At 36.2% G+C, this 21,790-nt stretch overlaps 1 protein-coding gene across 1 annotated transcript in view; it reads right to left on the bottom strand.

The window, feature by feature from the left end:
- The window catches only part of LOC115428162 (fibrocystin-L-like), a 79,519-nt gene extending 59,275 nt beyond the window's left edge, over positions 1 to 20,244 (bottom strand). The window contains exons 1-11 of the mRNA XM_030147009.1: positions 20,216 to 20,244; positions 19,976 to 20,139; positions 19,673 to 19,842; positions 15,661 to 15,793; positions 13,803 to 13,955; positions 11,226 to 11,347; positions 9,836 to 9,941; positions 5,325 to 5,432; positions 3,629 to 3,793; positions 3,420 to 3,541; positions 1,314 to 1,446 (exon numbers count right to left, since the gene is read on the bottom strand). Of these exons, the coding sequence (XP_030002869.1) occupies positions 1,314 to 1,446; positions 3,420 to 3,541; positions 3,629 to 3,793; positions 5,325 to 5,432; positions 9,836 to 9,941; positions 11,226 to 11,347; positions 13,803 to 13,955; positions 15,661 to 15,793; positions 19,673 to 19,842; positions 19,976 to 20,139; positions 20,216 to 20,241 (1,402 nt within the window). The 5' untranslated portion in view covers positions 20,242 to 20,244. The remainder of the gene's footprint in view (positions 1 to 1,313; positions 1,447 to 3,419; positions 3,542 to 3,628; positions 3,794 to 5,324; positions 5,433 to 9,835; positions 9,942 to 11,225; positions 11,348 to 13,802; positions 13,956 to 15,660; positions 15,794 to 19,672; positions 19,843 to 19,975; positions 20,140 to 20,215) is intronic.
- Between the last annotated feature and the right edge of the window lie 1,546 nt (positions 20,245 to 21,790).

Here is a 21,790-nt window from a genome sequence, read left to right as displayed (position 1 = left end):
AAATAGTTTTCTTTACTAAAACTTAAGACCATAAATATATGTACAATATAAACAGTACCAACAGCTGATATGGGTTTTTCTGAGGCCAATGCTGATTTTTTAAAAATTTGGTCAGCCGATTATCGGTATTTATATATACAGCCGATTTTTGAGACAGAATTTAAGTCCGAATTTTTTTACTTTTTTTTTTTAACCTCCTAAGACCCACTGTCCATATTTATGGACAAGAGTTTCACAACTTTATACAAAAAAAAAAAAAGAAAACTGTCCATCACAAAAGACATTCCATAAAGAATTTTAAAACTGCATCTGAAAAAACTGTTGCATCATGTTTCCAATATAGGCACGTATTTAATAAAAAACAAAAAAAGCTTGTACTTTGCGGACATGTCCTGGGTCTTTGGAGGTTAAAGCACATTGACTGTAAAATACAATTGAAACACTCAGATAATTAAGTTTTTATTCAGCAATATAGATGAAATTATTAACACACATAGTACTTTTTTAACATGTATTGAACTTCAAGTGCTGCCCACACAGGTGCCTGATCAAATATCTTACAACATTTTTACTACTGATCAAATATCGGCTTTCAAAAAAAAAAAAAAAAAAAAAAAAAAATTAAGGCCAATGGCCAGTATTGAAAAAAATCAAAATATCGGCCCGACAAATCGGCCAGCTGATATATCTGTTTACCTCTAGCTAATAACTATAATAACAAAAAAGCATAATATTGATAAGAGCTGATAAGCCATAACTGCATAGATAGACTGATCAACCCAAAATATCACAACAGCAAAAAAAATTTATTGAATTTTACTGCAATTTGGCGTTTTTTACAATGCTCAGAATGTAAAAAAAATTATATATTACCTTGTCATATATTTAGGTACTGGTTGTAAATATAAAACATGAGTATGCAACACATGAGAGCAAAACAGCATCTGCCATAAATTATACAAAACATTCTGTATTCCTTTAATGAAACTAAATCCTTCCTGTGAAACGTTCTGCTTCTACACACGCATATGTCTGGTATGTTTGCAGTGATATGAAACGTGGCTTTGAAAAGAATAAAAAGTTAATCCTTCTCTTTTCATCATGACCAGACTATAAATTGTGTGTGTTACATTCATTGGACAGAGAGGATTTCTATTGACATTTAAGGACAAACAACTCCCCATTAAACCTGATTCTTCATTTAATCATAACAAAGAGTCTAATCCACAGCACTACCCTCAGTAGTGCATTAGAAAAGTGCCGTGTCATTGATGTTCATCAAATGCACGAGAAGGATTAGTAACAGAACTCACCGATCACAGTGGTTTCCAGAGGACTCAGGCCTGAGATCTGAGGTGTGAGGTCGGCGTCGTAGGTGAAGGAGCTGTTAGCCGTCTGAGTCATGTTTCCCATGGTCACCGTGACCGCCACGGATCCAGCAGTTCCCTGGAATAAGAAATATAGGTTCACTTTCTGAGAAGGAAGGAAAAAAGTCCATAACATTTCAAAGGATGTTTTATCAGGGTAATGGACAAATCCACAGTTCAGTCCAGATTCAGCTGCGGAACCCTATGAAACCTCTTCTGTTATTTTTGACCTCTTCATTTTCTCATGTCCTAAAAGTATCCAGGTCTCTACAGAAGAGGATTAGGGCCACTGGAAAAAAAATAAATAAATTAAGGTCCAAATAGATTTTTTCTGAATTCTGAGTTTAAAGTCAGAATTCTGGGGAAAAAAAAGTCAGAATTCTGAGTTTAAAGTCAGAATTCTTGGAAAAAGTCAGAATTCTGAGTTTAGAGTCACAATTCTTGGAAAAAAAAAAAGTCAGAATTCTGGGTTTAAAGTCAGAGTTCTTGGAAAAAAAGTCAGAATTCTTGGAAAAAAGTCAGAATTCTGAGTTTAAAGTCAGAATTCTTGGAAAAAGTCAGAATTCTGAGTTTAGAGTCACAATTCTTGGAAAAAAAAAAAGTCAGAATTCTGGGTTTAAAGTCAGAGTTCTTGGAAAAAAAGTCAGAATTCTTGGAAAAAAGTCAGAATTCTGGGTTTAAAGTCAGAATTCTGGAAAAAAAAAAAAAAAAAAAAGTCAGAATTCTGAGTTTAAAGACAGAATTCTGAGAAAAAAGTCAGAATTCTGAGTTTAGAGTCAGAATTCTAGGAAAAAAGTCAGAATTCTGAGTTTAGAGTACGAATTCTGTGTTTAAAGACAGAATTCTCAGAAAAAAAAGTTAGAATTGAGTTTAAAGTCAGAAGTCTGGAAAAAAAAAGTCAGAATTCTAAGTTTAAAGACAGAATTCTAAGAGGAAAAAAAATCAGGATTCTGAGAAAAAAAAATTAAAATTCACAGTTTAAAGTTAGAATTCTGAGTTTAAAGTCAGATTTCTGAAAAAAAAAGTCAGAATTCTGAGTTTAGAGTCAGAATTCTTGGAAAAAAAATCAGAATTCTGGGTTTAAAGTCAGAATTCTGGGGGAAAAAAAGTCAGAATTCTGAGTTTAAAGACAGAATTCTGAGAAAAAAGTCAGAATTCTGAGTTTAGAGTCAGAATTCTGAGTAGTGTTTTAAAGTAGTCTGCATGTGTTCCGTGGAGCTGCTGCTCAGCTCGTCTCCGGACTCCGAGTCGTTGCGGAGCTTGTCCAGTCCTCCTGAGTTTAGAGTCAGAATTCTGAGAAAAAAGTCAGAATTCTGAGTTTAAAGACAGAATTCTTGGAAAAAAGTAAGAATTCTGAGTTTAGAGTATGAATTCTGTGTTTAAAGACAGAATTCTGAGAAAAAAGTTAGAATTGAGTTTAAAGTCAGAAGTCTGGGAAAAAAAGTCAGAATTCTAAGTTTAAAGACAGAATCCTGGGGGAAAAAAAATCAGGATTCTGAGAAAAAAAATCAAAATTCACAGTTTAAAGTTAGAATTCTGAGTTTAGAGTCAGAATTCTGAAAAAAAGAAGTCAGAATTTTGAGTTTAAAGCTAGAATTCTGAGTTCAAAGTCAGAATTCTGAGCCTAAACTCAGTTTAAATTTAGAATTAACTGAAGTAACTGAACTTAATGTTGTTTCTCACCTTTATGACAGATTAAAACCTCTGTATACCATTATCCACAATGTCCAACAGAAACAACAGTCTGTCTGAGTCTTAGTAGTAGTAGTTTATAATCATTTTTGTACTGCGTGGACTGAGATATTTTGTAAAATGAAGGTCTTGCGGACAGAATTTTAAAAAAAAATTAACATAAAATACTCATGTTAGTGTGAACAGGGATTAAGTGACCAAAGAAATGCTCTTGAGATACAATTTCTGATATTTTTTAAGTTGATAAAAAATATATATGGGAAGCAGAACCATGAATATCATCACTCTAAATCAACAAATAACAGTGTTGTGATTTATAAATGCATAAAACGGACAGTGTTTTGCAGTCTGCACACTTACTGGAGGTGTTTTGCATTTCAGCTCGGTGCCACTTGCATGCATCATCATACACTCATCACTGCCGACCATAACTACGGCGTTCGGACCAAAGCCGAAGCCTCCAAGTGTTAGCATCGTTCCTCCTGTGAAAAGAAAAAAGAGAAATTACACCTATGAAAAAAAAGCATTATATACATTTGTAAAGTCCTTGTACATATGACTTAACCCACCTGCCAGACTTCCAGACATCGGGGAGAAAGATGAAACTATCAGCTGGTAGGTGAAGTACAAGACGTCATCGTCTGTGTAGCGTGAATAACCCAGAGAGGGGAAGATGACCCACACGGGGTACGTACCAGCGGGGGCACTGCCCAACCTGCACACCTGAGTGGTACCTGCCATGAAATCCACAAATTCTAATCAAATTCCCTGTCGGCTAAAACATCTTCACTCAGGGCTCAAAATTAACTTTTTGACCTAGGAGCACTGTGCTCCTAACCCTAAAAAGTTAGGCGCACAGGCTAAAATCTAGGCGCACCACTATTATATAAAAATTTGGAGAACAAGCAAAACTCTTGGCCATACCAAGTAATATTCCTATATGTATTTAAGCAATGTTAACAACCTAGAATAAAGTATTTGAATAGAGTATGAAAGAAAAAGCTTACATTGACACAGGTGCAAAACAATTGTCAATGTGTGGTATATACTTTAGTTGGTTCTTGGAAAAGAAAGACGAATCACACCATTATTTGCAACAACCAACTTTTTTATTTCATGGCCTAAAGGCCCTTAGGGGCCGTTTACACGGCGTTGGATTCAGTCGACTCCGGGAAGATTTCATCGCGGATTAGCCTTCTGTTAACATGGAAACGGTGCCTAGAGTGCCTGAATCCGGAAACTTTTGATACCAGGGTACAGGGTGGAACGTTATCGATACGCTCCGCATTCCAGCTCCGTGTTAACGCGAGTCGGAGCGTTCCGGGGTAAAATATGACGTCACCGCATGCGCGTGCAGCCAAGAACCGCCAGTTAACCCACTCCGGGCCAGTTGGTGGCGGTAATGCGCCTCCAAGCTGGTTTGCCAGCCTCTATGACACAATAAAGCTGCAGAAAAAGAAGGAACAACCACAACAACAATGGCCGGTTTCAGAACAACATACGTGCTACTAACTGTGGTCAGCTCGTCTGTCCAGACAAACAAGTCCTGCGTCTTTGTACGACCACTCGCCATTGTTGTTTGTAAATAGTCTCCTCCTCCTCCTCCTCCTCCTCCTCCTCCTCCTCCTCCTCCTCCTCCTCCTCCTCCTCCTCCTCCTCCTCCTCTTCTTCTTCTTCTCCTCATTTAAAGGCTGTCTAAACCGGAAATTGTTTGTGCGCAGGCGCCTGTTTTACCACCACTGTTTCACTACAGCTCTACATCGCCAGCTACTGGTCTGGCATGGCCACTACAGCGTATTCAGCCGTCCTCGCGGACTCATGTTAACGCAGATCGTTATCATAGCAGCGTCGTCTTAACGCGGAATGATTTTATAACGCAAAGGAGAAATCTTTGCGGAGTGTTGCCATGTAAACGTACCCTTAGTCACTGTGGTCTACACCACGCCTGAAGTCAGGACATTGTTTCAAACGTCGGTGGAGTTATTTGATCCTTTTGTTTATGCCGCCTGCGCACGCGAGGGGGCGGGGACTAGATTTTCCGCTTCAGTCAGCGGGGCGTGGAGCTTGTTTATTTTCAGCTGACGAGTTACTTCTGCAGCCGTTATTCTAGGCGCACGTATTAATTTTCGCTCAGTTTTTTATTGGCGCACCGTGTGATCGTAATCTCAAAAACAGTCGCACTACCGAAATTCTCAGGCGCATGCGACCGTAATTCAGTCGCAGTCACGAGCCCTGTCACTTCACTGGATTCTTCCTTTCACTTACTTGTGACCTGTTCGACGTGGCACCTGGTTTTTCCAACCATGATGGAGGCGTTTTCGCTGTTAAATCCAGTTCCAGTAACAGTTAAAAGAGTCCCCAGTCCGTCAGATCCTGGAAAAGACAAGATGTTTTCTAATTATTAAATGTAAATCTTACCATACCAAGTTTATTTATAATGCACTTTAAGAACTATACAGCTGGACAAAGTGCCGTACACAAAACATAAAACAAGGGATTAAATAAGTAAATAAGTAAAAATAGTGATAACACAGGGTGCAAAGCAGGCTAAGAAAAACAAAATACAACCATCATAAAAACTAAGACATTAAAATCTGATAAAAAAACAGCATAAAAAAATGCAGTATATACAGTATATAAAAAAATAAACATGTCACTCATTGATTAAAAGCCAATGAGAAAAAGTGGGTTTTAGACGTGATTTAACCCCTTTAGCCCTATCAGCCCGCCCACGGTCTGAAAAAATTATATTAATATTCATCTGCTATAAAAATACAATAAATCAGGACAATGGATGTTTTTTTTCAACTTTTGCTCAAAGTTTAGACCCTAATGTTAATAAAAGTACATCAAAAGTGCATTTTAGTGCAAACTTTAATATTCAAACATGATTTTTAATCTTTGTGGGATGAAATATACGCTATTAAAAATCTCTGACACGAACAGTTAATTTATCCATATCACCGTCAATCCAGCCGAAAAAAAAACGATGAGGATAAAAAATTCTAATTTCTCTTTTAGTTTGTTACAGTTTACTCAGGCATAGTAATAGATACAATATTTTAGACAATGGGAATAGATTCTGTGAGGTCTCTGAATGTCCACAGACACCAAGAATATCCATATGAACCTTATTATTGTGAAGTAATTCTTCATTTACTTTGGGTATGTCTGTTTAGGTGTTTTTCCCCTGAAAATATGGTCAGGGTTTAACAGGTTAAGAACTTTACAGCTGGCCAAAGCGCCGTACACAAAATTTAAAATAATGGATTAAATAAGTAAATAATAGTGATAACACAGGGAGCAAAGCAGGCTAAGAAAAACAAAATACAACCATCATAAAAACTAAGACATTAAAATCTGATGAAAACAGCATAAAAAAATACAGAATATACAGTATATAAAAAAAGAAACATGTCACTCATTGATTAAAAGCCAATGAGAAAAAGTGTGTTTTTAGACGTGACTTAAAGACAGGCACAGACTGAGCCTGTCTAACATCTAAGTACAACTGGTTCCACAGCTTTGGGCCAGCAACAGAAAAGGCAAGGTTTAGTTTTTGGAACCATAAGCTGCAGCTGATCTGCTGACCTGAGAGCACAGGAGGGGGGGGGCATAGGGGTAGATCAGGTCAGACAGGTGGGAGGGGGCAAGGCCATTCAAACATTTAAAAGCAAATAGAAGAATTTTAAAATCAACTCTAAAATGCACTGGCAACCAATGGAGTGAAGCTAGAACTGGTGAGATATGTTCATGTGTCTTAGTGTGGAAGTGGAGTTTTCTCAGTTAGATAAATAGTTAAAATGGGGCCAAAAGGAAAAAAAAAAACAAAAATGACAGTTTTTTTTTTTTTTTAATTTAGTCTCCAATACATTCGACTAATTGTTAGCCCAAAATGCATATACAGTCATGGAAATAACCATTAAACCACCCTTGTTTTCTTCAATTTCTTGTTCATTTTAATGCCTGGTACAACTAAAGGTACATTTGTTTGGACAAATATAATAATAACAACAAAAATAGCTCATAGTAGTTTAATTTCACAGCTGATATCTATCCATTTTCCATGTTTTCTTGATAATAACCAAAATCACTTCAGTTCTTACATCAATATCTATGGCACTGTACTGACAAAAACAGTGCTTTTAGACATTCCATGTTTTTCCTTTCTGTCTGTTTTAGTCACATGATACACACAGGAGTTAGGACTGGATTGTGTAACCGTTGTTTATGATGACTTTTTATGGTCTAAGAATTTTTTTTCTGCGACTATGATGTGAAACTTGACCATGAACTAGCTAATTCGGTAACACTTTACTTGAAGGTCTAGTTCATAATGCATTAAGCCCACATTCATAAGACATTATAATGCATTATAAAAGTCATTACAACAGTTTATGATCATGTACAACACTTATACCAAGGTTAATAAAGTATTATAAGTGTAGGCTTAATGTATTATAAATTCAGCTTTCATAATGTTTTATACATCCACACCAAAGCAGTGTGAAGGAATTTATTTTTTTAGGTGGGGAACTTTTGTTAGGTTTTGTCACTGGGTCCCTATAACCCATCTATTTTAGGGATTTCATATTTATTAAAAAAAAAAAAAAAAAAGTATGTGTTTGAATTAACAAACATTTAGAGCTGCCACATTATTTTTATTTATGTACAAAGCAACATGTAACACTTCTATTTACTGTTTCTGTTCTTTTAATGTTTTGTTTTTTGCAAAATAAAGAGTTATTAAGAACACTTGGATGTATAATTTTGGACTTACACTTTACTTAGAGCCAGTAGATACTGCTCATACGTCATCATACTTGTGTTATAATATCATACAATTGCTAATAACCTTATACAGTGTTGTCACTTTACTAAAAGCTCTTAAAGTCATCCTGTAACTTATTATCATCCTGTAACTTATTATTGATGTTTCTAAGGCATTATTCAGTTTCAGAAACTACATGTCAGAGCAGTTCTCTGTGTCTTTATAACTGGCAACAGTTCTGGTGGTTATTGTCACTTTGGTGTGGATGTATAAAACATTATGAAAGCTGAATTTATAATACATTATGCCTACACTCATAATACTTTATTAACCTTGGTATAAGTTGTTGTACATGATCATAAACTGTTGTAATGACTTTTATAATGCATTATAAATGCATTATAATGTCTTATGAATGTGGTGCTTAATGCATTATAAACTAGACCTTCAAGTAAAGTGTTACTGCTAATTCTGTCACAATCTCTACTTGTTCTGTTCTCTCTCTCTCTCTCTCTCTCTCTCTCTCTCTCTCTCAGTCACACCTCCTCGTCTCTCTCTGCCACTCCTCCTTATTACTCAGCTCTTTTCACCCGTGGGTCCCAGCTCCCGCTCATCAGGCCTGGGCCTATAGAACCACTGCCTTGTACGCTTGTATTTCACCAGATTGTTCAAAACCTCGTTTGCAACTCTCCAGCGTACCTGACTGAACCTCCGATCCTGAACCTGTTTGTCCCGACCTGACCCGCCTGCCCGGATTCCCTGAACCCTGACTACACCAGCCTGTCTTCTGCCCCGGTATCGACCCGCCTTCGCCCGACCAAGCCTGTCTGTCTCCGCCCTGGATAATTCGACCCACCTTCAGTCTTCCGACCACGGCTCAGCCTGCTCCCTCTGGTTCTGTCTGGATTCCCCGGTTCACGACCCCCGCCTGCCTTGACCAACCTGCTGTCTGTTCCCTGTCTGTTACTAGTTCGTCTGATAATAAATCTGTTAAAAGACTCAAATCTGAGGTGCTGCTTTTGGGTTCTCCATGTGCTTGGTGTCAATTCTCCCCTGAATTAAAACACAGATGTCAAACATGCGGCCCGTGGGGCCAAAACCGGCCCTCCAAAGGTTCCAATCTGGCCCGCGGGATGAATTTACAAAGTGCAAAATGCAAAAATTACCCTGAAGATATTAACAGTCAAAGGCATCAAACTCAAAAATAACAGAATAATAACCTAGAAATATGACTCCAAATTTTCTTCTTGGGTTAACTGTGAAAAAAAATGACATTATGCCTCTAAATAATGGCAACACCAATTTTTTTATCTTTGATTTATTGCAAACAATATTAAATTCTGATATCCTTTAACAATAAAAATGTCAATACCTGCACAAATATGAACAACCTGGAATGTCTAAAGAAAAATAAGTGCGATTTCAACAATATTCTGCCTGTTTGTGTCTTGGTAGATGTGATCTGTAAGTTGAGGCATAATACTGGTAAAATTGTACTTGTTTTCTTCAGAAATTTCAGTTTTTTCCAGTTATTCACATCTTTTTGTTTTAGATAGAAATAGTTTCATCATCTAATGTTATTTTGTGCACCAAAAAAAATTTGGAGTTGCATTATTTATAGGCTATTCTGATATTATTTTACTGGTCCGGCCCACTGGAGATCAAATTGGGCCTGAAAGTGGCCCCTGAAGAAAATGAGTTTGACACCCCTGAATTAAAAGGAAAAAACACTAAGGGACATCATCACAGATGATGTACTGATCATGCTGTAGCAGACATAAGACATGTTTCCCTGATAATAAAACCTTCAATGTGGGGAACAGAATAGATGTGTTTAATAGGCAGATTTCACTCCGAGACACCTTCATCACAAACGACTCCATATGAAACAGGTCTTAAATACAAGTCTTGACAAGCTGTTAAATTGAATTGACGTAGTTACACACCTCATAGATCACAAGTAATGCTTCATGTTGAATAAATCACTGATATTTTGGACACACACCTTGCGATGGGCTGATTCCTGTTACAAAGGGAGTCTTCTCCCTCCGACCATTCAAGGTACAGTCCCCAGAGCACCACGATGGATGCCATTGATCCCAAACCTCCACCTGCGAACAGCATCACAACACCATTCATCCAAATCAAGATTCTAATAGTTTTGGATTTTCATTATAGTTTAGTTTTAATTAGTTTTGACTTCTTTTTCTCTAACTCAGTTAGTTTTAATTAGTTTTAGAGGCAGGTTTGCTAGTTTTTATAACTTTTCGTTTGGTCTAAATGCTTAGTTTTAGTGTTAGTTTAGTTATTTCATATCCTTTATCGTCTTCGCCGTCGTAGTTCAAATAAATCCCAGACAGGACTGCTTTTTCCCAGCTTTAGTCTCCATGTTTCCAGGTAGAGTGGGAACGAGAAGATGACTCTAAATAAAGTTCTTTCAAGTCAAGCTTAAAGACTCACCTGTTCACTGCTGCCTTTGACTAAAAGGCTTTAACTTTTTAAATTTTATATTCTCTTTTGAAACTCTGCACTGCAACTCTTACTTTAATATGTGTTTTTATTTTATTATTATTATTATTTATTTATTTTTATTTTATTATTTATTGTATTTTATTTTATGTGTTGTTTCTTACTTGCTCTTTTTAATCACCTGTTACATGTTTCTTTTATAATGTTTTAAATGTGGTTTCTTTTTCCCTGTCGTTGTATTTCAATGTCCTGTGTGAAGCACCTTGAATTGCCTTGTGCTGAAATGTGCTATACAAATAAACTTGCCTTGCCCAAATGACAAGTGACGAGAAGCGACGGGACCGTGAAGTGTTGTATGGTGCCGCTAGCTAAAATTGCTTAAGTGAATAAATCAATTTCATTTCAATCCGACACTGACAAAGACGAAAAACGAAGGGAAGTTTATCCATAATTTGTGTACGTTTTAGTTAGTTTTGTAAGCACACAATACAGTTTCAGTTTGTTATCGTTTTTTTCTTTTAATTATAGTTTTTATTATTTCAGTTAACGAAAACGTTTTACAATTCTAGTTTTCGTCAACGATAATAAACCTGATCCAAATGTCAACTTCAGGTCAAAATGTCACAACCTAACACCATGTTGAAAACCCCATTAGACTCATACATAACAATAGACTAATGGACGGATACATTTATGAGACGCTCCATTACAAAGCATTGATTTAGTACCATGTAGACATATGAATTACAGCCTGCCTGGAGTCATGACATATCCCAATAGAACAGCTTTCAGGAGGACATAAAAACAAGACTCGTTCTGCCGGTTTTATAAGAACAAATGCATCAACTGATCAGGTTTGGCTGGGGTTGAAAGAGTTCATCTTGAAAAATGGATGCAATCAGAGGCACCGTAAATCCAGATCATACCTGTGGTTCGTTTTTGAAGACGCTAAAGAAGTCTCCTGTCAAACTTCGAATCAACAGGCCGCCTTTTGTTTTCTCACGTGCCTTGACATGCGCCCCTGTCCGATGACTGAGGAGCTGTCCACCTGTAATAACAGTCAAAAATAAATCAAAGTTAAATTTAAAGATTCATAAAGTACGCACTACGTTAAAAATGTTCCGTATTACCATCAAATTGTGTGGAGATAAAACAAATATCAAACAAATTCAGTTTAAAAAAAAAAAAAAGATTTAAAGAATTGATTCTTGAGAGGTACAGTACTTAATAATGACAATGAGGCCTGTTTGTTTATGGATGATGTTGTATTAATAAATCTGCTGTAATTATTGAAGAAAATGGTTGAATTGTTGAGTCTGTTTGTATGACTGTGCTGACGTGAACATTTTGTTGTGTGTAATTCAGTTACCGCATTATGTACAGGGTGGGGAAGCAAAATTTACAATGCACATTTAGTTTTTTTTTCTCAGCAGGCATTACGTCAATTGTTTTGAAACCAAACATATATTGATGTCATAATCATACCTAACACTATTATCCATACCTTTTCAGAAACTTTTGCCCATATGAGTAATCAGGAAAGCAAACGTCAAAGAGTGTGTGATTTGCTGAATGCACTCGTCACACCAAAGGAGATTTCAAAAATAGTTGGAGTGTCCATAAGACTGTTTATAATGGAAGAAGAGAATGACTATGAGCAAAACTATTAGGAGAAAGTCTGGAAGATACTATTAAAGAAGAATGGGAGAAGTTGTCACCGGAATATTTGAGGAACACTTGCGCAAGTTTCAGGAAGCGTGTGAAGGCAGTTATTGAGAAAGAAGGAGGACACATAGAATAAAAACATTTTCTATTATGTCAATTTTCTTGTGGCAAAGAAATTCTCATGACTTTCAATAAACTAATTGGTCATACACTGTCTTTCAATCCCTGCCTCAAAATTGTAAATTTGCTTCCCCACCCTGTATTTGTTGTGGTTTGATGCTGAAATTAGGAAAATATATGTTTGATTCTTGTATTAAGTTAGTGATAAAGGTGTAAAAGCACTGAGGGGTAGGATTAAATAAGTTTAGACTTCTTCCTACTCCTTTTTGACCATGCAGAATTCAGACTTGTATGTGTCTGGAGATAGATTCTGTCCATTTAAATGTTTTATTTTGTGTCTTTGCATGTTGGAAATAAATAAATAAAAGAAAAAGAATCAGAAACCAGCAACAGGATCTTTCTGATTACAGAACTGTGACTGGGATGAATGCACTACAGTGTATAGACACAGTGTTGAAGAGGTTGAAGTCACAGGTAATGTGTTGATTAATATATAAATTAGAAAAAAATCTGTCATCTTCTACAGTTAATTTAATTACTGTTGTCACACAAAATGTAGTTTATTACACCGCAATATATTTATTTTTGGTTTAAAGTTTATATGTAGAATATTATTTTCCTTTGATGCATTCAGATTTTGTGTTTGGTTGTGTTTTATTCCATCATTATAGAAGATATATAAAAATAATAAATAATAATAAATAGGTAAATGAGGTTAACACTACCTGTCTGAAATCTTCTTCAATTTGTGCATTTAAAAGGAAGTATAAATCCAGAATAATACCAAAATGTAGAACATTATCTGAACAAGTGAATATCTAGTTATAATACAGAAGAATGCGTAAAATAAAATATTACTGTGTATTATCTGTTTGTAATGAATTAATTAATACAGACTATCATGATTAGGAGATATTACTACATGTATATGATTGTGCTTGTAGTAAATATTAAAGTGCATATAAATATTATGGTTTATATTAAAAAAGGTTGATTATGCAAATCTGATTATGTGTGAGGTGACTAAAAAAGTGCCTGTGAATGGTTTGTGTTATTGTAAAAATATACATATGTAAAAAAAAAAAAAAAAAAAAAAAAAGAGTGTTAACAAAGCAAAGAAGCTGAATTAATTTAATTATTAGTTTGTAAAAAGGGGTGGGAGTCTATTCATACTTCTTCCCATTCCTTTTCGAGTGCCGAAAAATTTTGTTTGACCATGTTGTACGATTCTTTGTCATCTGGTGATTTTATGCTAAAAATAAACCTAAACTAACTAACTAAACCTGGTGTACATTCACGGACTTAAGGATTGCTTATTGTTATTCTATCATGAACAAAAATATTGAACTCAGATCGCGTTAAAGTACTAAAAGTAAACAGTATAAATAGTATAAAATTATATAAATATGTAAAATACGCCCTAGCCTTATTAATAATATATCAAAAAATTATGGCAAAAGTGTTTATTGCTAAATAATTTTTTAGAAGAGCAATCAGATATTTACCTGACTATGATGAAGAAACTATGATACACTTATATTGCTTGCAACTTGTAATTAAATAATACATGTATTTTGTGACCTACCAACACTGTACATAAGATGCTACTTATGTCATATTAACCTTGACACCGCTATTTGCTATTTATCTTATTTATCTATTTTTTAAAGAATTGAACGACATAAATTAAAACATGTAAAATCATTTTGGAGTGTGACCTCTAGCAGAGGCTGGTCTCCAGGGTTGGTCAGCCACTTGATCCTCCACTTGGGCTGTCTGCAGTTTCCCAGAGAAGTGACTTTGACTGTCCCCATCCCTGGGATTCCCTCCAGGGCACTTCATGTCTTCTACACTGATGTCCACGGGCAAATCTGAGAACAAGCATCAGACACATGAGACCTCAGATAGAGTACAGATACTGTTTACAGGAGGGTACCAGTGTCTGAAGTGGAAATATACTGAGTGGAATTGTAATTTACTGACTACAGATAAATAAACACACTTTAACCCTTTATCGGGCAAGTGACTATTTTTGGTAATTTCTGCACACAGTGGTCTCCAGGGTCTGTAAGGTCCACCTCTGCATGAACAGTGAGTGTATCTGCTTTGTTAGGTACCATGAAGTAATGGTACTAATGTAAGGAATGATGTTCAAAGGAATCTGGATCTGGATCAGCACTAATGTTGGTCTAATGTTCTAAAAGTGATGTTCTAATGTTCTAAAATACATGGTCTTTTCACCTTACATGTGTTTTTCTTTTATTTTTTATATTTACGTCCTTGATTTTTTTTTTTTTTTTTTTTTTGGGTGCCACTTAGGGCTAAGGATCCAAATTTGGTAACTTCAATGATAATGATTTTCCACATTTAAAAAAAATAATATAATAAAATAAAGACTTGTTTGTCCTCCAATAACACACTAAGGTTGAAATTTGGAATTTCTGAGTATTTCCATGAGTGAACTACAAAGGGTTAAAGAACGTGAACTAACACTTTATTTTTCTTCTGTATGTTTGTGTATGTTGTAGGCTTGTGTTATTATTATTATTATTATTATTATTATTATTATTTACACCACTATTATTATTATTATTATTATTATTATTATATTATTATTATTATTATTATTATTATTCGGGGTGTGTATTGGCAAGAATCTGGCGATACAATACAAATCACAAAACTAAAATCACAATACAATGTATCACAATATATCATGATACTGTTAAAAGGCAATTTTTTGGTTTGTTTCTTTTTTTTTAAATGATTATTTCCTGGAAGAATTGAATTACACCAGAAATATGCACAAATACTAACACATTTTTTTTGCTCACAACAGGATCTAATGTTATATCACAAAATGTTCCTGTGTTCAAACTGAAATTATATTTTACAGACATTACAGTTTAAGATCCTGTTCAAATGTTCATATTCTATTAGTTCAGAACTAACATCATAACATTACTTTTGTTCAATCCCAACAAAGGAACTAACATTATTTAATAAAGAGTGGTAAATAATAATAAATAAAATATAAACAATAACCAAAAAGAAAACTAACCTCTGCCATATCTAAATTTGAATAAATACCTAAAAATATCGATACAGTACTTTTTAATATCAATAGAGTATTGTGAAATGAAATGTCGTGATATATTGCTGAACCGATATTTTCTAACACCCCTAATTTTATTATTATTATTTTATTATTATTATATTATTATTATATTATTATTGTTTTGTTGTTGTTATTATTGTTATTGTTGTTATTGTTATTATCGTTATTATTGTTGTGTTGTTGTTTATATTATTATCGTTATTATTATTATTGTTATTGTTGTTATTATTGTTATTGTTTTTTTTTGTTTTTATATGTTTATTGTTATTGTTGTTATCGTTATCATTATTATTATTATTATTATTATTGTTGTTGTTGTTGTTATTGTGTTATTGTTGTTGTTATTGTTGTTGTTATTATTATTAATGTTGACTTCTCATCTTCCTTAGACATTACCTGGTTTGTCTTGGTTAACGGGACAATCTGATATCTAAATATATAAAAACTGTTTTAATTACTTTCAGCGCGGCCTCCGTAAGCTATCACATCAAAGGTGCCGTTCAGCGGGGGCGTGGCTCGGTGAAGACGGGTGACGGTGACGTTGGCTCCTCCCTGCACGAACTCCCTCGTGTCCTCGCCGCTGTCGTTCAGCTTTGAATGAACAGCAAACACAGGTAACACACTAATAGGCCTCCTTTGTGCTTCTCATACAGAGTAAACCATTCAATAATGTTAACCTGAATGTGCTCAGCTCAGCACACTTTTAGAATACATTTTTTAATCTCACAACTGAAGACTAGAAATTACATCTCCATCCATCCACACACGCTATGCTCTGCGGTCACGATCTTCATGCCAGTCCTCATACAGCACTGCATCACTGCTTTAACTGTAATCTGTTAGGCAAATAATGCTAACAGACTATTAATAATAGCTTTATTATATAGCACCTTTTAAAAACAAAGTTTACAAAGTGCTTTGACAGACAAGTAAAGGGCACAACAGCAGGATACAAGATGCGAGTAAAAACATGAAAACAGAAGCAACACAATAGGAAAGATGTGCACAACAAATGCAGAAACATGACACTTTAAATAAATTAAATGAATCAGAATAAAGAGGGCATGGATAACGTAACACGATGCTGTCAAATCAATGCAAAAATAAAGGAGTGAGATAAAACAACATCATGTATGAGAATATAAACCAACAATCAACAGGATAAGATTCAAATTTTGAAAATTAAAAATTAAAAGGGACAAACATCACATAAAAGCAAGTCTATAAAAATGTGTTTTAAGAAGTGATTTAAAGATGTCACTGATTCCACAAGCCTTATCTCCTCAGGCACGCTGTTCCAAAGTCGAGGGGCCCTGATGGAAAAGGCCCGGTCACCCTTAGATTTAAGCCTCGACTTTGGAACAGCCAGGAGCCCTCTGCCCCCCCGAGGATCTAAGGCTGCGTACTGGCTCGTAGGTAACTAACATCTCATCTATATAGGTAGGGGCCAGACCCATTCGGGCTTTAAAAGTGATCAGTAAAATCTTAACCCCTTTAGCACTATCAGCCCGCCCACAGGCCCAAAAAAATTATATTAATATTCATCTACTATAAAAATATAATAAATCAGGACAATGAATGTTTTTTTCAACTTTTGCTCAAAGTTTAGACCCTAATGTTAATAGAAGTACATCAAAAGTGTATTTTAGTGCAAACTTTAATGTTCAAACATGATTTTTAATCTTTGTGGGGTGAAATACGCTATTAAAAATCTCCGACGCGAACAATTAATTTATCATATCATCGTCAATCCAGCCGGTAAAAAAAAAACAGGCGGATAAAAAATTCCAATTTCTCTTTTAGTTTGTTACAGTTTACTCAGGCAGAGTAATAGATACAATATTTTAGACAATGGGAATAGATTCTGTGAGGTCTCTAAATGTCCGTAGACACCAACAACAACCATATGAACCTTATTATTGTGAAGTACAGGGGTTGGACAAAATAAAGGAAACACCTTAAAAAATCAACAAAATACAATTTAATATGGTGTAGGTCCGCCTTTTGCGGCAATTACAGCCTCAATTCTCCGAGGTATTGATTCATACAACTTGTGAATTGTTTCCAAAGGAATTTTAAGCCATTCTTCAGTTAGAATACCCTCCAACTCTTTTAGAGACGATGGCGGTGGAAATCGACGTCTTACTTGAATCTCTAAAACTGACCATAAATGCTCAATAATGTTGAGGTCTGGGGACTGTGCCGGCCATACGAGATGCTCAACTTCATTAGAATGTTCCTCATGCCATTCTTTAACAATTCTAGCTGTATGGATTGGGGCATTATCATCTTGAAGTGAAGGTGTTTCCATTATTTTGTCCAACCCCTGTAATTCTTCATTTACTTTGGGTATGTTTAGGCGTTTTTCCCCTGAAAATATGGTCAGGGTTTAACAGGTTAAATCAGTTCTAAAACACAGGGAGCCAGTGGAGGGATGCCAGGATAGGGGTTATATGACGTCGCCTGTTAAAACCAGTGAGAAGCCTAGCTGCTGTGTTCTGGACCAGTTGGAGGCGGGACAGTGATTTTTGATTGATGCCGGACAGAAGTGAGTTACAGTAGTCGAGTCTTGTGAATATGAATGAACGTATAATTGTTTCCAGGTCGGAGTGTGGGACTGTTGGTTTGATTTTTGAAATGGTTCGCAGATGTAAGAAACAGGACAGGATAACTTTATTAATGTGAGGTCTGAATCAAATATTACTCCGAGATTTCTGGTAGTTGGTGTAATATTTGGCTCCTTCCAGTTCCTGTAAGATGATGCATGACATGGCTGAAGGCAACAGAATATTTTTATGAATTGCTTTGGATATAGTTCAATAAGCATAGATTTAGTTTGAATTGTCCAACAACTGTTTTGTAGATAAAGCCCAAAACCTGGTGAGTAATTTCTTATTTTCAGTTTGACTTGTGGTCGATTATGGAAACAGCCCTGTTGCAACTGGAGTGTTATAGAACAACAACAGGAGTCAGGTTCAGTTTTTGTTCCCTGCCCTTTGTCTGAGTGGTTTTAATGTCTCAAGAAACACAAACCAAGAATTAAAGACTCTACACTGTTACTGAAACAGACCGACTGTGCTGAATGGAAAGGGGTTACTTTCTCATGCATCTATCTATCTATACTCAGTGCCAATGAAAACGCAACACTTGAATGTGTTTTTGTTCCTGAGCTGCATCAGTATGTTTAAGTTTCACCTGTAAAGATAATCCCAGACAATTTCTTAACAACCTGAGACGGGTTGAGCTATCGTCACGCTTGAATGAACTTGTCTGCATTCATAAGACTTGTTTTTCTCATCGCTCAGCAATGAACTGCTCACCTTAAGGAATTGTGGTCAGTTAAGGAGTGGTCATGTTCTGTATATAAAGGCAAACTGAAAAGCACCAAAATCATTTGCAATAACTCAGTGATGCCTAGACTGACACGTGACCACAGATGCCATGCTATGGGGCTTCTGGAGGCCGGAATCTCTGCTCGGCAGGTGGCGCGTCGTTTTGGATGCAATGTGTCCACCATAGTCAGGATGCAACAGAGGCATGAAGAAACTGGCTCAACTGCAGACAGACCTCGCCCTGGACGAGCACGCGTGACCACGCCACAGCAGGACCGCTACATTGAGCTGCAGCACCTCCAGGACCGCTTTGTGACTTTTGGTTTTGGGGGTCCTTGAGTTTCTTTCTTATCGTTATTTTTTTCAACAAATTTGGATGTGATTTTTTTTTATTTTTACTGTATAGAAATGGCCTATGATTAATTCCAAAGTTATGGAATAAAAATCCTCATCGATTTAAAAAATATAAGAATCTTCAAGTGTTGCATTTTCATTGGCACTGAGTATATATAATGGCTTTAATAAACCTCTAACATCAGCATGCCCTGCAGTTAAAGCTTATAGTAGATATAAGTACAGGGTGGGGAAGCAAAATTTACAATGAACATTGTTGTTTTTCTCAGCAGGCACTACGTCAATTGTTTTGAAACCAAACATATGATGTCATAATCATACCTAACACTATTATCCATACCTTTTCAGAAACTTTTGCCCATATGAGTAATCAGGAAAGCAAACGTCAAAGAGTGTGTGATTTGCTGAATGCACTCGTCACACCAAAGGAGATTTCAAAAATAGTTGGAGTGTCCATAAAGACTGTTTATAATGGAAAGAAGAGAATGACTATGAGCAAAACTATTAGAAAGTCTGGAAGATACTATTAAAGAAGATGGGAGAAGTTGTCACCGGAATATTTGAGGAACACTTGCGCAAGTTTCAGGAAGCGTGTGAAGGCAGTTATTGAGAAAGAAGGAGGACACATAGAATAAAACATTTTCTATTATGTCAATTTTCTTGTGGCAAATAAATTCTCATGACTTTCAATAAACTAATTGGTCATACACTGTCTTTCAATCCCTGCCTCAAAATATTGTAAATTTTGCTTCCCCACCCTGTAGGTTTAATGTCATTCCATTACCTGCAGGAAGCCGACCTCCATCATGGGGAACCCAAAGGCACAGTCATTGGGTGTGGCTCTGATTGTGTAGATGATGTGTGAATTAACTGATGTGTCTTTGCTGATGAGCAAGTTGTTGAAGGAGCGACCAGAGCTCTCAAAAGGAGGTGGCCTTCTCTTGTGAACAACAGCTGTAAGAAACATCATAAAGATACATTAAGGGCAATTCACAGGCCGCAAAGTGTAGGCGAGTAATTCTGTCTAGATCAAACACATAAAAACCAACTAGATTTCAAGGAATAATACGTAAAGACCAAACTGTACCATTTTCATCATTTGTCGTTGGTGTCTTTCCAATGTTAACAGCATCCACGTAAAAATCTTCATCAGAGTCGTCTTTGTACAGATGAACCTGGTGCAGTTTGAACTGATTTCCAAAGTATTTTGATTGCAGAGAGCTGAGCAGGTCTGTGCATTTATAACTCCATCTGTGGGAAAATAAAATACTTAATCGTACTGCCTTCTGCAAGCTTGTGTACATGTGAAATAGACTGTTTTACTCACTTGTCACCCTTATTGAAGTTAGACATGATATTCTCAGTCACTGAATAGTTGCCCCTTGAGTGTTGCGGTAAGTGAAAGCTACTCCAATTTCATTTTTCAAAACTCCTTGTATGCAAAGCAAAGCTGAAAAAAAAGAAGTAAAAGTTTTTCTGAAAAAATAGCAGAAAAAGAGTTTAATTGATAATTTGCGTAGTGGCCATTTTCTCTGATGCATAATGTAGTTCTGTGGTGTTCCAATAAACTCAAGGAATCAGGGGCTCGTTTCTGACCTAGCTCGTTAAATCATTAAGCCCGGCACAACGCAAAATGTGTCTATTTAACGCATTTTGCGCTATCCTGTTTCTTGGCTTGCTCTTTGTCCGTGAACAACTAACGCAACGCAAAATGCATTCGTGCGTTAGTTCATAAACCCCAACGCAACACAAAATGCGCTATCCTGTTTCTGGGCTGATTCTAACGTGGACCTCGGAGATCCGCGTTATAATGAGGACGTATTCTTGTAGTTTCATTTCACTTCACTTCTGTCACGTATTTCCTTTGAAATATTATTTACATTTGAAAAAGAAGATTTTTAACATAAGTTTGACAAATCTTTAATGATATCAGATTTCTCCCATGGACATTTTGCGCTGATAAAAATGAATTTACCGAGTGAGGACCGATCCGCTCACTCAATTTTATTCTCTATCGATTTATGGATAAATATAGATTAGTTCAGGACAAAGTGTGTGTGGCTTTGAGAAATGAATGAATGAATGAATGAATGAATGAGAACCATACGGGGGCAGAGCCAGTGAACTGGTGCCACACACACCAGCAAGTGTGTGTGTGTGTGTGCGTGCGCGTAATGAGATATGAGCGCATGGATGAGAGGAACGGAACAGAGTTCAGTTTTTCTATATAATCTGTTTGTCCTGTTGTTCGGTGTGGTTACGACCAACAGCGCCCGTTTAGAGTTCTGTTAATAACGTGCGGAATAACTGGGTTCATCCTTAGACGTCCAGCCGGAAGCACGATATATGTGGAAATATTAATAATAAACAGCGGGAGCGGAGGCGTTGTTCTGGGTTAAATAGTGAACGCACCTGTTTCGCACCCTTCAGTGCAAATAGTGAGCGTACGATGGCTTAGCGAACGCAACGAGCGCAGAAACGGATTTTGCGTTCGTTAAGCCTCTGCGTTCGCCGACCCATCGTTCGCTCACTATTTGCGCTGAAACGACTCCGTTCATTATTTCACTCAAAAACGTGCCCCAGATGAATCATTATCTTCTCAACACTTTCAAATATTTCAAACATTTGCTAAATTAAACATGAGAGAAACAGCCATGACGTACATATGTAATACAGATTCTAGATCTATGTAAGCAGTTGAGCCAAATAACCATAAAGAAGTAATGAATTTTACCATCGGATACTGGTCCAGTACAATAGGGTTGTAGTTGCCTCCAGACTCTTTGATGAGCTGGGTGTTGAAGAGGGTCTCAGCATTTTCAGTGACCACAGCCCACAGAAAGCCACGTGTTTCACAGGAGTACCTAATTCATTCTCGAACTGGTGAGGACAATAAAATTAG

Source organism: Sphaeramia orbicularis, chromosome 11 (assembly GCF_902148855.1).
Source record: "Sphaeramia orbicularis chromosome 11, fSphaOr1.1, whole genome shotgun sequence".
Taxonomy (NCBI): domain Eukaryota; kingdom Metazoa; phylum Chordata; class Actinopteri; order Kurtiformes; family Apogonidae; genus Sphaeramia; species Sphaeramia orbicularis.
The sequence above is the reverse complement of the archived record's forward strand: the minus strand, read 5'-3'. Positions and strand labels throughout refer to the sequence as shown.